General features: G+C 39.8%; 1 protein-coding gene across 1 annotated transcript in view; it reads left to right on the forward strand.

Annotated features, from left to right (window-relative positions):
* Positions 1-1,517: 1,517 nt before the first annotated feature.
* LOC133150481 (xin actin-binding repeat-containing protein 2-like) overlaps positions 1,518-16,264 on the forward strand; it is a 38,239-nt gene continuing 23,492 nt past the window's right edge. The window contains exons 1-2 of the mRNA XM_061273028.1: positions 1,518-1,867; positions 13,986-14,097. Of these exons, the coding sequence (XP_061129012.1) occupies positions 1,673-1,867; positions 13,986-14,097 (307 nt within the window). The 5' untranslated portion in view covers positions 1,518-1,672. The remainder of the gene's footprint in view (positions 1,868-13,985; positions 14,098-16,264) is intronic.

Consider the following 16,264-nt stretch of genomic DNA (forward strand, 5'->3'; position numbering starts at 1 on the left):
ATAATAAATAATGAATAAACAGATAACACAACAAATAAGAGCCAGTGTGCATACAGACAGTACAGACAGTAAAAGTACAAGACGCTACGCAGAACGGGGGACGCAACATAACATGTTTGTCACACTATACAGAATGTATGCTGAAAGTTAACAATTATTCACCAATAAAATGTATTTTCTTTTACCCTTTGGGTGTTCAATGATATTTTCAGTGAGGCTCTGCAAATGTGATTTATTCTGACCACTATACCCTGGTATTTTACAAGCCACACTGAGGCCTTACCAAGGCGCCTCAAAGTAGGGATCACATCTTGCCTTGAATATTTGCAATGGACTGCTATGTGAGTTTGAGTGTTTCTTTAAATAGACAAATTAGCACCTCGCTCGAGGACTTTCACTTTTAACTGCCTTACTGCTCCTATTGCACAACTATATTGCCAGATGTGAACATATAAATAAAGACTAATGAAAGAAGGAGTTGATGGCTGGTCAGGGGAGCAGATGGTACCTCTGTTTAAAGAACATTCCAGAGAGAAGCCCTCGAAGTCAAGTCAAATGACCAACTACACCCCAGTACACTACAAAGGACATGAACAAAGAGGATAAAAACAAAACCAGAATGATATATATGGAAGAGAAACATAAGTAAGCAGTATCAATGTGTTGGATCGAATTTTAGTTGTTTCCGATCACTTTTATAGGAGATAGTTTGGGAAACGCGTGGATGCAATGGCAACCTTAGTCAACCTCAGTTTGATGCAGGGTGCGCCCTATAATACAGTGCGCCTTATAGTGCAAAAAATACGGTATATCATTATTCACAACTGATTATTCTTTAAGATTCAGGGATGATCTGGATTGACTCGTGATTTCTTTCTATTTTCTTTATTCATGGCTCTGACTTTCAAGATTTTTCCATCTTACCACTTTTGCATGGCACCCTCACTTACTATGTATCATCAGAAGCAGCAGCTCCCTGCTCAACATATGACTTGATTCAGGTTTTAAACATTTTAAAAGTTAATTAATGACCACAGGGTGTTGGAAATCCCTACAGTACATGATTGCAGCACAGGCAACCCTCCCTTTTAATGGCAAAAGGAAATAGTGAAAGACAGGATGGGTGGTGTTCATCTGTTTACGGGAAGTGAGCCAGGTTTCCCTTGTGGTCAGGTGAATTCAATTTTTATGTGAAAAACATATTTTTTCTTTGGGGGGGGGGGGGAACAGAGTATGACTTGAGTGTCATCTTGATTACAGACCTCTATCGAGGTAAAAGTGAAACAAATGTGGAGTTCATTTATTGCTGGCTAGCAGGATAAAATGCGATAGTTTTCTCTTTGGTCGTCACTGTCCGTGCAACACATTTTTCTCTTTAAGGTTAATCGTATTGAATCAGAACAGCTTCTCTGCTCCATTCTTTGCTCTGGCAGCTTCACTCTTTTTCCTTCTGTGTGAGTAATTACAGTGAAGATGAGGGGAAAAAAATTGGCCAACTTTCCCTTTCTCCTCCTCCTTCCAGCCTGCTCAACTTGTGCAGCTCCTCGCACAAAGAGGAATCCTGCAACAATCTTTCATTCACCTTCTCTTAGTCCTTCATCTTCTCACCCACACGATATACGTCCTCGTATGAAGGGAGAAGGAAGGTGGCGGATAGAGTTTCGTGAGTACAATGGAAATTCAATCAGGAAATGGAGAGGGGACTGCGAGCCCAGCGTCCTCAGCCATCCACTCGCAACGCCATCACGGGCCACAGGTAGAGACATTAGAAGATCCAGTTTTCAAAGAGGACCTGCAAGCTGCTAAGAGAATTGAAAGGTTTGACATCCCGCTTGACAGTCTCAAGAGGATGTTTGAGAAGTCCACCGTAAGTATAGAAACTCTTAATTTTTTTTATTCTTTCTTCCATTTGCCACTTTTTGCTTCTCAGCAGAGCCTTGCCTTATATTTTCCTGTGTCGCGTAGATTTCTACAAGGAAGCTGAAAAGAAATGCGAAAAATGCATGCAGAAGCCACAAGTAGCAGGCCAAACATCTGGTAGACAGGTTACTGTGGGAAAATTACACACTTGGGAAATTTATCACCTCCCCATCATTTCTTTCTTTTTATTGTTTTTTTATTTGTACAAAAATGACAAAACCAAGTAATCTCCACACAGGAAACACTGAAAACATAACAACCTTTTTCTTACCGACTCTCAAAATCCTTAGAAAATAATCTAGAAAGTTGTGACGTACTTTAATAAATCATTGGTAACTTAAGTATTGAAAACATTATTTGGACTTATTGTATTCTTTGGTTAAATGGAGTGCCTATGTCTCCTAATCTGTTTTTCCATCTCATCTGGCAACCTGAGAGGAAAGTCTCACTCATATTTTCCGAGTATCTAATGATGACTTTGAAAATCCCAGACGACCTACTTTTTGACCCATTGTGGTTCTGAAATTTACTGCAGCAAGTTTTTGGGATGATGGTGGATGGAAACTTCACCATGCTCCAAATCCTCTTCTCAATGCCAGAAAAACAATCCTGAGCCAGTGCATTATGGGGAACGTAGTCATGCTGCGACAGTCAGTGGCACAGCACAGACACACTAGCACAGTGCCATTGGATAGTGCCATTCAAAACCCTGTTATTTGAGACAGCTGTACGGTTCACAAGGATTTCAAAATAACCCAGTAATTATACGTCGGCTGTAGCTGGACTCAGATCAAACATCTCTAAAAAGAGAGTGAACCAGAATCACTTAATGTCACATCTGGCAACAGAGGTATAAATACTCCACACAGATGATTTGAGCTAATGATCTGCATCAAAAACATAAAAGAGCCACAATTGCATATTTGGATGGTTTTTTTTGTTCTATTCAGTAGAGCAGAGAAAGCTGATATTTGCTTTAAGCGTGTAGAATGACCCTGTTTTTGTCATTTGAACTTTTCTGGCAAAAGAAAAGCAGATAATTGGAGAGGTGTCGAGATATTTTTGGCTACACATGTGATATGAAGCATTAGAGTTAATAATACTTGCTTTAGTTTAGAGGTTTGACCAAATGGACTGCAAATTGCCTGTGCCTCAGCCTTCAGGTCATTATTGAATTGCTTGCGGACGCATTCATCTTTTTTTCCCTGTTAACATCATTGTGTTAATATGTTCTATCTGTTTAATGTATTTTTTTTCCTCAAGCGACTGTGTAGTTACATGAGAAAGACTAAATCAGTCACCAGTCACAGAATTAGGTACACCTTCCATCCATGCATCTGTCCGTCCGTTCTTCCGTCCATCCATCTGTCCATCCATACAATTGTATTGTATATTAGTTGGCTCTATTACTCCTTCCTACGGCAAATCTTAATATTTGATGATGATTTTTTTGCCACATTTTTTTTCTTGCTGGTCCCCATTTCAGTTATTCAAAGGATGTCATGTCATTGGTTGGGCAGATTGACACGCTCCCAAGCGGTCATAGAACTTAAGTCCCCACTGTGGGAGTAAAGTCTGCTTCCATTAAACCCGAGCGTACGGTGATGGATAGATTTATCTAAAGTGCAAAGAGCATGTTTTCTTTGCGAGATGTGCTTTGGTGGAGGCAGGGTTGTGTTTAGAGCATGCATGTGACCTTTTGGTCATTGCTTTGCACACAAGGAAGAATGCACACATGAAGATTTACATGCGTGGTACAGACTATGTCATCTCTTATCATGCCGGGGTCACCATGCACATACGCCACAACTGGAATGTACTCCTGTGCTGTATAATCACAACCGATTTAAGCACGGTGTACATCCAGTATAAGACCATTTGAGTTAAGTATATCGTAAAGACCTCTTCCAAGTTCCTAAAAGATTAACAATCTGACTAGTTTGATTGAAAGTCATGATATGTAATTCCATATTGTTGCACCTCCTCGGTGTGGCTGGCCCCAAGGCAAGTGTTTTAAACAAAAGTGGCTAAATGCATCTCGCTGCTCTCATATGTATTTTTTGTTGTTTTATAGCTTGCAGAGCTGTTTTGTCCTCAGAGTATTGTAAATATAAAAGTGACAAAAAAAGCTCCTCTCAAGTAACACACTACTCGTTCAGGGTTCCCATTTACTCATCAGATTACAATGATATTTTGTCTGCATTGCTTGAATGCATAATCCCAAACAACTGTATTGTACCATTTATTTGCATTGTATTGGATAAATAACACGATTCACGTGACGTTCTGCACTGATGTATTGGCGGCTGTTGGCCAGCGGGTGGTAGTGTGGCATAATGTCATTCATAGGTTAGGATGTCATTGCTACCGATACCTTATTATCTGGGTTATTATCACCGGGAGGGGTTTACGTTCATAACTTTTATGAATATATGCATCAGTCCGTGAGATGATCACGATTTACATGTTGAATATCTCCTTCGGACCTTATTGTTATGTTTGAAACAAAAATCTAATGGGGTGTCAATGTTTATGACAGATAGAGTAGACACCATAAAGAAAATCATGACGGGGATTTGTGTCATTTGATTCTTGATGTCCTGGCAAGGTAATGTGACATCATGAGGAATAAATTTAGAGAGCAGAGCTGGTGGCCTGGAATGTTCCCTCAGCATAGGCCAACATGTTGCACAACTGAATTATATATCATCACCACCACTTACACATAGGGCTCATTTAGTTTTGTTTTTCACGTTCCTGTTTGGCAATTGCAAGCTGTCTGCTTCTATGATTTTATTTTGTTTTGAAGCCATTACATAGAGTAAATCCTCTCCAGTTAAACAGTTGTTTAGTCAAAACACACACGCAAAGAGGGGATCATGGGAAAATAGCCAATCCCTGAGGAAAGCCAAAAACCCATACACCAACATTGTTGATTGCACTCAGTTAAACACTAAATCAACCAAAAGCCAAAATGTGTGTGCGTGTAAAATAGTAATCCGGACTCAATGTGGACGCTGTCATCTTCAACAAGTCTATTGAGCTAGTAAAAATTCCATTAACTTTTACCAGGCATCTCTGGCGTCTCGCTTTCACTGATTCAAATCTTTTAATGGAGTTGGCAGCGGGGCCATTGGATGCCAGTTGCAAATCTGCTGTGTGTTGATGACTTGTTGCTGCCCGCCTGGGCTCTGGCAATGGTTCCAGTGAGACTGTCAAATGTGGCACAGGAGTCATTTTAATAAGCAAGCTATTGTCCTTCATTTGCTCTGTCTTGTTTGTGAGTGTGCTCTGTCAGAAATATGGGTCGAGGCCAGGTTCAGTCTACTCCTCAAACATATGGGCCTCTATTTTCCTAGATGTAGAAATGTTGACGTATCATGATTTTCCTGCAGACTTGCCGCATCTTTTTGAGAAATTGTCTCTTATGCGCCAAGGTGGGCGGTCTAGTGTGCGGAGTGTGGGGTGCATCCTTCGTATCTGAGCGGCGCCTTTGACAGTTTGATGGCACAACGTTGGCTAACCTATACCTGCTGGGAGTAAATTCGGTGGAGTCGGTAGACTGGGTTTTTCGGGAGGGAAATGTAACCTAGGCAGGCAGATTTTTAATGGAAGTTGGATGTTTACCCCAACATAAAATATTAGACATGATCATAATTCACTACAAGATGCATTATCGGGTGCCTTGGGGTGAAGCATGACATACATGTCCATACGTCCACTGCCACAAGTAATTTTTCACATCTTACAAATATTATACATATTTGCTGTGTCACCAATCGTTTGCATTAACAGTAGGTTAAGATGCAAGAGCATCTATCAATCCTTTTGTCACTGCGGAGGCTCTTATCTTTCATCCCTGCCTGGCATCACATATAAAGAGAAGTTGTCTCCTTGGTGAGATTCCCAATGAAAAATGTTGGCTTCTTAGCTGCTGCTTATCTTATTGGACCTCATGAAAAGCAGACTGTGACGCAGAGCTTAGATGCCCATTGAAGGAAGAGGTTTGACAAGACTGAGGAGCGACAGCTGTGCAAAGGCCTTGTGTTGTGCCTCTGTGCTCTGCATGTTACTGCAAATCCGGAGACTATGATTCACCATGTTCATGAAAGTGAAACGTGCACATACTCACACACGCACGCACTCTCACACACAACCACCCACATGCATGCACACATACACACAAACACACACAGTGAAGTCAAGAAGTGCATCAACAGTGATGGTTTCTCCTTCTAGCATTGAACCAGAACTTTCCACACTCATTCTGGTCAACACATTGGGTCAACCTGGTAGCCATATTGGGTGTGGCTCAGCCAGGCTCTCCGACAGGGTATCTAATTTTTTCATATTAAAGTCAGTGAAGTTACTTTCAAAGATTTTGAGAAGCAAACACAGACCTTGTGTCGCATGGATAAACATATTTAAGATGGATTTACAGACTGGAATAATCATAAATATCTCGATAAATTTACATATCTACTGCACTTACCATAGGCTATCTTAGAAAAAGGCCTTTGATGGTGGTGACAGAGTGTGGCAGAATTGCTTCATCAGTCAAGGGAGATAATTTCTCTGACATGTCTTCAATCCCCAGCTGGATGTCTATTTTTGCCTTAATTCGAATGTCAATAGTTCAAAAATGTTAATCATTTCACTCAACTTCATTCATACAGCACTGCACAACAGCAGCTTTAAGTGCTGTACAAGGACAATAATTAAAAGAGTAATGCAATCATAGATAATTATGTAAATGTTAAAATCTAAATATATCATGTAAATAATATAAGTAAATATTTTTGTAAGGCCCCTCCCGGTCTCCCGGCGAAAATTCCACCAGCCTCCATTGAAATTAAAATCAAGGAAAAGAGGTCAAAATTACATCAGCTTAGCACACTGAAATCACATGCAACCAAAAATTAAGCACCTTTTTCCAGTTAAGCTTTAGAAAAAAGTTGGGGAACAACAAGCAAGGGTCCAGTGTCAATGTTAGTTCCTTGACCAGCCGTACACAGTTTTCGGAAGAGCTAAAAACAGAGCTACATCGCCAAGCCACATTGTAATACGTCATGTATAAATAGCAGTGCAAGCTGATGTGGCTGCTGATGCTCCCTGAACATCAAGATAGCATCAATCATGATGAAAGAGAGTGAAATATGATTTATATTGTAAAAGGATGGAGCCAAAGCACTATTAAAAGCCAAGACTGCTATTTTATTGAAGAGTATGGAAAACAAAGATGCACTAAAAAAATAATGCACTAAAAAATAATGGGATGTACAGATAGAAACTCTAGAATTCAAATGAAGCTCACATTTTAGCAAATTAATCATGAAACATTAACACACGGGCACACACGCACGTGCGCACACACACACAAGCTTCTGGCGCAAATAACCTTTGGAATGACATTGAACTCATTGATCGGAACCCCGGTGTTTTTGTGCTGCTTTGCAATGTGCTCCTGTTAAAAATGGAATCAGAGTGAGTCATCATTTGGTGGTGCCAACAGTTGTCAGTTGGTGGCCTCTGGAAGGTAATTACAGGAATTACTAGCCAATTGCTAGTCTGAGGATGTTTACATGTAGAGCCGATAAAAAGTTTAGGAATAATAATAAAACAAAGAAAAATGTCATGTAATATGTATTTTGTATCATTACGTATTTAACACTTGGCTTTGCTTATATACCAGCAAAAACAGGGAATAGTGACGGCACAGCAGGAGCTCAGATGGTTTAGGTTTTTTTGTGAGCCATGAATCAAAAAGCTCTGCTTCAGCACCGCCTCCTACTGCTGATTGAAATTGACACCAGGTTGCATCAGGAATGTCACGTGACCAAACCCAAAAGACAGGTGAGATGTGACATTGCTCGGATGCATTAGTTGCAGTTTGACTGTTCCCTCTGTCTGATTTTTATTTTTCAGTAAGCTACAAAAAATGCCCTTCAAATGTATTTAATTAGTTGGGCTTGTGATTTTTGACGAGGTTCTCCAACGATGTAGCGTTTAATGGCATCAGAACTAATTGCCTTTCCATTTTTCATCCTCTCTAACTTCCGCTTTACTAATCAGTGCTAATTCGTGGTCCTCCATAATTGCCTGCTCTACTGTCCCTTCTCTCGCTCATTTTCCTCATTCATCAACTCCTCAAAGTATCATAGTACTAGGCAAACTGCATATATTTTTCTCTTCCACTTAATTGTTCAAGCTCGCGTACATGTCGTCATTTGTCCCTTGGTTGGCTTTTAAAGTTTTAAACTGGTTGTCTATGTGTGCCCTGCGATTGCCTGGTGTTCAGTTTGGGTTCTATCAGTATAAAAATCCCCCATGTGGCTGTGCGATCCCTTCATTTGTGTGCTTTGTTGAAATTGGATATACGTTTTGGAGTCCCATACCATGTTGGTCTGTCTTTTATACTTTTTGCATCTTTCACTGAGCCTTCAAGTTTATATAATCCCTTCTTCATAGCGTCACTCCATTTCACAAGCTTTTCCCTCGTCTTATCACTCTTACTCAACTTCGTCTCCTCTGTGCCTATGTTTGTGTAACATTGACTTGCAATTGCTGTGTTTATCCATAATGATGGCTAGCAGGTTTGTGCTGTTGCATGAGAAAAAAAAAGCAGTCTTTATTCCACTGAACAGTACACACATCTTGCAAAGAGACAAAGCAGATAATGAACAGTCCACAAACTGCGTGTGTGTGTATGAGGGTGGGGGGGTGTTGCATGAAAGCCTGGATGACCTTCAAAAGAAGAATGTTCAGTATTGCATAATATCAACAGAAGGCATGTGCTACTCGTGTGAGCAGGGCAAGTGATTAGCTTTGACGTCAGGGAGCTGGCAAAAATTACACAATAAATTAAGAATGAATAAAGTGATGTGTAAAGTGATCCATCACTTGCTTGATCATCTTCCCATCCATCCATCCATCCATCCATCCATCCATCCATCCATCCATCCATCCATCCATCCATCCATCCATCCATCCATCCATCCATCCATCCATCCATCCATCCATCCATCCATCCATCCATCCATCCATCCATCCATCCATCCATCCATCCATCCATCCATCCATCCATCCATCCATCCATCCATCCATCCATCCATCCATCCATTTTTCAAACCACTTATCCTCACGAGGGTCAGCCACCTCTAACATCCCCCTTGACCCCCTGCCAGTGAAATAGGTGTTAAAAGATCATTTATTTATCTTAGACTTTCACCTTGGATTATTTTTATTGTCATTTATATGACATGGACTACTGGAATGAAGAAAGTTTGCCTGGCGCTGTGTGGGTTATGTTTGAGAGCTGCTGTGCCAGAAAAGCCATCAGGCACTTAGGCCAAAGAAATGTCACAGTGCTTGTGAGTGGTGTATGCTGCACGTGTTCCAGATGCAAGGTGCAATCTAATTTGAAATGATTTTCCCAAATTGTGAGTGACCTATTTTCTTGGCAGGCTCCCATGAGTCACTTACTGGCCACGAGAACTTGCATTACTCCACAGACATAATCATTAAATGACATCTCTGAGGCGTTACATTCCTTTGCAAAAATATCAAGATAATATGTGAATTACAAATTGAATGAAGGACTGGTTGCATATGAAACACTCAATTGAATATATACCAGGATGGAGGAATGGCAAAATGATAGATTAAACGCACGTTTTGTGGTTTGATTGTTGCGCTACTGCATTGAATATTTATACGTTACATAGTTTTCCCGAGCCCCTAAAAAGATCGAAACAAAAAGATAAAGCATGCGCTGCGGCGGCAAAATTCTGCCTCCACATTTTGGCCTGCATGTGAGAGTACATGGGTTCACAATTGTCATTGGTGGTGTTCATCTATGAGACAGTTCTCCTGATAAGCACATAGCCATAGATATCTATTGCTACCCTAGGGTAGTCAGTTTTTAACTTGAAAAGGTTTTGATCTTGACTGCACCGGAGGCGACAAATTAACTCCAGCACGCGTTCACTATGCCAGCTGTGGGCAGATCATTTTCAGCGATAAGTGTCAATACATTAAATCGGAATAAGACTGATCAAGGAAGATTTTCTTCACGGGCAAAAATATCTATTTACATTGCAAGAACAGAGCTGGTTGTTCTGAGGCATATATGGACATATATATTGTTTTTCTCCAGAGCATTTTAAACCAGGCAATTTGAAAGTTCTGGACGATTGGATGATGATATGCTAAAAACATAATTAGCGATTAGCACACTTTAATATTTCATGCTGAGCAGTGAAGTCGATTCAACCCTTAGTGCAGCTTGGCACAGCTATGTTTGAAAATATTTCTAAATGTTTGAAGTGCTATTATAATATTTTGTCATTGTGGTATATTTGTGGCTTAAAATATTATTTTAAGCAATTACTCTTTTTTTTCCTTTTTTTTTTGTCTCAAAGTTGCAGCCTGTACCTCAGATGCTCAGGTTGCCAACCAATCACAGGGCACATATAGACACACATTTATCAAAGCTTCAGTCTTCAATTGCCGCAAGAAACATGTTTTTGGAAGAAGGTAGAAAGCCAGAAACCTTGCACAAAGTCCACATTATCTGCTTTCTCTCTTTGCAAGATCTGTGTGCTGTTCAGTGGAATAAAGGCTGCTTTATTTTTTTTTTCTACATTTTGATTTCTTCTATTTTTTATCTCTTGCAACAGCACAAATCTGCCAGCTATAATTATGGGTAAACACAGAGATTGAAAGACCAACGAAAGCACAGACAAGACAAAAGTTGAGTAAGAGTGATGAGACAAGGGAAAGGCTGATGGAAAAAGTATAAAGGACAGATCGACATGCCGAGACGTGGTTACGTCTTGCCGATGTCGTAGTTTTATTTGTGGATCAAAAGTTGTCATGACATTTCCCCTTTTGCTGTCATGGTACCCTTCTGTTTTGGTATCACAAAAACGAAGAGAACAAAAGTTCTGCGGAAAAACAATCAAAACCGAGCTGTAGAAACCAGAAGTGAATTCATATTAAAAGGGACTCAAATTTAGCAGTGCTCCTGAATTGCAAGTTGAAGTCACTTTTTATTCAATACTTCTAGCACCCTTGTGCGTAGTAATATTTCTTACAAAATCAAAATATTTCTGAGCCTTGACTAATTGCCAAGTTAAAAAGTAAAATAAGACACAGAACAAAGAGAGGACAAATGAATCACATTAAGCAGAGAAAGGTCGACGGTACTCCTGGAAGACCACAAATGCATAAGATTATTAAAATCCAAGTCGGAGCAAAGATTATTGGTAGAAAATGAAACTAATAGAGGTTGACACAAGACAAAAACGTAAAGTTTGGGTCTGCGTGACGGTCGATCAGTCAATGTCTCCTTCTAATAGGCAGGCACCAATGTGACGAATCTATGAAGGATGGCACAGAGTCATGTCTCCAGGCAATATCATGTGCACATCACTGTTACCATGGTTTCACCATTTCCCCAGTTGAATGGCCTTGGAGTTGGTTTATATCACAGAAGATGGTCCCAGATGGCCAGAATTGATTTCATGAGCTGAAATTCTTTTAAGTGGATCAAAATTTCCCTTCCCATGAATTGATTCTCCATTGTGAAGGTTTGCCATTGTTAAGACAAATTCTCATGATTTATTCCTACTGATTATTCCTTTTGTAAATGTGCTGGAGACCCATTCACCTTCACCGGCATGAGTGAGACCCTTTTAATTTTCCCCTCGTTCTTCCTCCACACGGGGACCGAAAACGTACCGTATTTTCCGGACTGTAAGGCGCACCTAAAAACCTAAAATTTTCTCAAAACCTGACAGTGCGCCTTATAGTCAGTCCGGTGTGCCTTATATTGTGTCATGGAATCAATCATAAGTGGCCCGCTGAAGACTATGAATCATGAATCAAAAAGACTATGGATCATTATTTTGGGATTATAAAGTAATTTGTTGCGTCTGAAGTTTAAATAAAAAATAGAAAATGTAGAATGATTTGATTTGGATTAAAAATCTGACATGATGCATTAATGGTGCGCCTTATAGTCCGGTGCACCATATATAAGGACAAAGTTTTAAAATGGGCCATTCAGTGAAGGCCTTATAGTCCGAAAAATACAGTACCGTAGATGCAAATATGTATATATATTTGCACACAACTGAAAAATGTCGGAACATTGCTGCTGGTACTACTACTCTGTTCCTTTGTTTTGGTTCAAAAACGCCCATTGTGGACAAGAATTCCGCAGATTTTGTTGTGCCATATGTCATTCCTGTACCAAGTCCAAGTACCATTTCTAATATGTTCCTTTTTTCAGTGAGTAACATCTGTGATTCCCTTCTGTTGTGAAGTCAAAGGCACATTTTGTGAAACATCAAGCACTGGGGAGTCACTTAAAACCATGTGACGATGCTTAGTGCAGCTCACTGAATTGAGCTTCATTCGAGGGGAGAGTCACTCGAGAAAGAGTCAGAATGACAGTGACAGAAAGGGGATGATTATGAACTCTCCATGATGGCTGTGAGTGCGTGATTGTGTGTGTGTTTGAGGGGGGGGGGGGATGCAAATGAGAACGTTTGGGAGTTTTGCAGGTTTGACATTTTTTTTTCTGAGGTTTTTTTTTTTTTTAAAATAATTGGTTGACATCTAATAACTGCATAATTTTGCCACAGGCATTGTGTGCATTGCGTGACTAGAGTGGCTCCATGATGACGCCCTGCAATTCAAAGACCACTACGGGGAAAACATAATTTGCATAAAACAAACACCCATACACGCACACACACTCACACACACGCACACACTGAATTTGCAAATGGAAAAACATGTCGTGTAGACTGACTTCTAAGTTGTGACAAAATGCTTGAGGAAGAAAAACATTTCACCAAGGACGCGTCCTCATTGACGATTTTTTTCCTAACGTGGAGAATTAATGAAATACAGCAGGGTAGAATCTATTCATGTTCAACCAAGTGCACTTCCGGCCAATGCATATCGTGCTCACCCATATATTGTGCACCAAATGAGCAGCACTTTTTGTGATTGTAATTGCCAGCCAGTAAACGTGGATTCAAATCTGACTTTGTCGGAATGTCATTTCAACGACATGCACATTCCCTATGGATCGACCTATACAAGCAGACATGATTGTGTACAGCTGCACTCCATTTCATCTCTCCATCTGGTTTCCGCAAAGAAAGTGCTTCTCAGTTTCCAGTTATATGTGGCTTTGGAATTATGAAGTTTTGCCAGCAATTTTGTCAACTAACTTTAGCTCTTACACTTGATTGGCTTTTGAGTCCAAAGCAAGCAAAAACACCACAGAATTGGCTTCAGAAATGTAACGTACTCTATTTTTGTGCTAAGCGCCAGTCTAACAAAGTCCAGAGTAATTGTGCGAATGGATGGAGTTTTCTATCTTTTGTTGATTTTGTAGACTTTTTATGACAAGCTAAGCAAATACCCCAATGCCTTGCCCAAACATACAGTCCTGAGCATCCTAGACTTTGGTTAGATCCATTACTGGTTATTTCTCCACATAAACATGCCTGCACCTCTGAGATAAAGAAATCATGATCGACTGATCCCTCTCATAAATATTAATGTTTATTTCTACTAAATGGTGTCTTAAAATTGCAGATTACCTAGAGCAAAGTTCTTGGCAGCATTGTAATGATGTTGCACTGATGATCTATCAAGAAATCTTATTGCTCGCTTCTTCTTTAGGAATGGCATTTTGTTAAGGCTGCGGTTGTTTTTATTAAGTGCTCTAGAAATAAAGTTTAATTGAAGAGAGGCATAATATCATGGACTGAAAATGTAGATACAAATTTAGTGTGACAGAAAGTGAGAGGCCCCCTTAATGATTATCTACTGGATTTTTCTTCTTCTTCCACTCTCAAGTGTTGCGTTGTCCTTTTATTTTACGAATGAAACAAACTACCTGTGGATATAACTATTTTTTTTAAATACATGGGTAAAACAGCTGCTGATCTGGGGTGTCACCTTTTGTTCAACACAGTGAAAAAAACAAAAGTGCAGTTGTTGTGTTGTGACAGCTCTCCTCCTTTTGTTCTCTCTGTAACCAGGAAGTGACAAGCATCCATGCATCACCATCCAAACAAGCGACATCCAGATGTACTGTGCTGCACGATCAACCACGAGATAAGCCAATGGCCTTTTGTCTGGATGACAGTTTTTGTGAGTACTTTCAATGAAAATGTATTGTAGATGTGTGATGGGAGTTCCGGTGTTCTTCACAGGCTCTTTCAAATAACACATTTTGCTGTAGAACATGGAAAAAGGCATCTTGGGAACACTCGATTATTCTTGCCAGATAAGACTCCCGGCCTGGAACACTTTTAATAAGGACACTTCACTCTCAAAAGATAACTATGTCTTTTAGATGCTATGCCTTCGGACTGTGATAGCAACAGTGGAGAACTCACCCCTAGTTTGTTTTCAGCTGATTGTGATAACGGTGTGTACACTAAACTGTGAGCGCGTGTGTGTTTGGGCATGTGTTGGCCTAGTTAACTCACAACTCACTATTCATTCTGCTTCAAAGTTCAATGCCCCCCGAGGTCGTACAATTGGGAATTTCACCAAAGGTTTGGGAAAAATACAGTACCATGTCAGCGTCATGCAAGACCTAGGCGAACCTCATGAGACCTTAGCTCAGCGAAGATAAACAAAGAGGCTGGCACACTTTAAAACCATACTGCCCTTATAGCATACACAACTTGTTATGTAATACTTAGTATGTATAGTTGGCACTAGCAGGCTTCTATTCCCAACGGCATAATGTAGATGTACAGGACAGGAGTCAAAAGCAATCAATCGATAATAAATCGATTATCAAATTAATTGCCTCATATCCTAATGATTGAGTAATTATTTACGGCTCTCAAAAGTAATTATTATCTGATATCTCTATTCCTTGATGAAATCTGATTTATTGTTTGTGTTTAATCAAAATAAGATATCTGCATCTTTTATTTTGAAAAATTCTATTTGATATTCCACAAAAACCTTTAGAAATAATCATCCCAGCCCCCCTATGGAGGGAAGGGAAAAAAATCTGATTGCACTTGCATGTTAATCAAGGCACCATCATGCAACAAATTCAGGTGTAATCGGGAAATGATTGAATTCATTCAATGCCCAAATAATCTGCGATGCATGTGGGCTGGCCGAATAAATTCATGCACTATTCAATCAGAATGGCTCTGTGGGTGTGCGCCTCCAGTACAAAGGTGACATTGTTTTTTTTGGGGTATTGAGCTAGATGTCAAACTATTTAAAAAAAAAATAAAAAAAAAATCTCCCATGTTATTTTTATTATTTTAATAACAACATTGCTTCTCATTGCGTGTACAAAAGTTGTCTGTGCATCTCATAAACATCGATTTTATTTTACTTACACATACTAAATTTCAGTCATACAAATAAATTTAGAACCACTCTCTGATAAATGAGGCTCCAGGTCATTTGCATGATATAGTGCCAGTCTTTCAAAACAATTTTCATCAAGGTAAAAATTGGAATTTAAAGTGTGTGCCTTTATTTTGGAGTATTTTATCTCAGTAGATCTGCAGATCACAGCAGAAACACAAATGTACACACCCAAGCAAACAAATTGGGAGCTTCACTAGGCCAATACACCTTTGAAACCCCGCAAGGAATTTAAAGCTGGAGCCGGCTGATGATCCTCTCCCGTCATGTTCTCCTGACCGCGTAGCGGCTTTTGTCGTCGCTGACAGGTTGTCACTGACGTCGCGTAATCTGCAGGGTCAAATGACTGACAGTGGCGGCAAGAGTTGTTCTCGAGTGGCAGGAGTCGTGCTGGGGGACTTTTTTCTTGTAAAGCCGTCAAGTTTAAATAAAGCACAGTGGTGCGGTAACTCTTCTTTAAACAGATGCAAAGCTCCCCCACATATCCCCCCTGCAACTGCTCTATATGAATCCTTGTTTACTTGTTACAACTACATGTGTCACTCACATGCTTCAAAAAATAATTCAACACCAAAGCTCTGCCTTGAACAGAATAATGCATTTTGTTTTCTTTTCTACCACATCCAGCATAATGGGACCTTAAAACAAGTTTTGGAAATGTTATTTTACAATTGTAACCCACCAGGACATCTCTCATTGTGTTGTCAATAGGGTTGTGACTTTAATTTTTTAATTACAATGAATTTATTACAAATAAATGTACATGTTAAAACAGGGGTCTCACTCATAGCCCACTGGGTATTTTTTTTTTTTTTTTGCACCCCCCTACTGGGCATCACAGTTTAATGTAAGCGTTTTTTTTTACCGTGTCGTTATGCTGCCTGCTTTACTTCTTTTTTTTCCAAAAGTGACT

This window comes from Syngnathus typhle, linkage group LG2, assembly GCF_033458585.1.
Source record: "Syngnathus typhle isolate RoL2023-S1 ecotype Sweden linkage group LG2, RoL_Styp_1.0, whole genome shotgun sequence".
Taxonomy (NCBI): Eukaryota; Metazoa; Chordata; class Actinopteri; order Syngnathiformes; family Syngnathidae; genus Syngnathus; species Syngnathus typhle.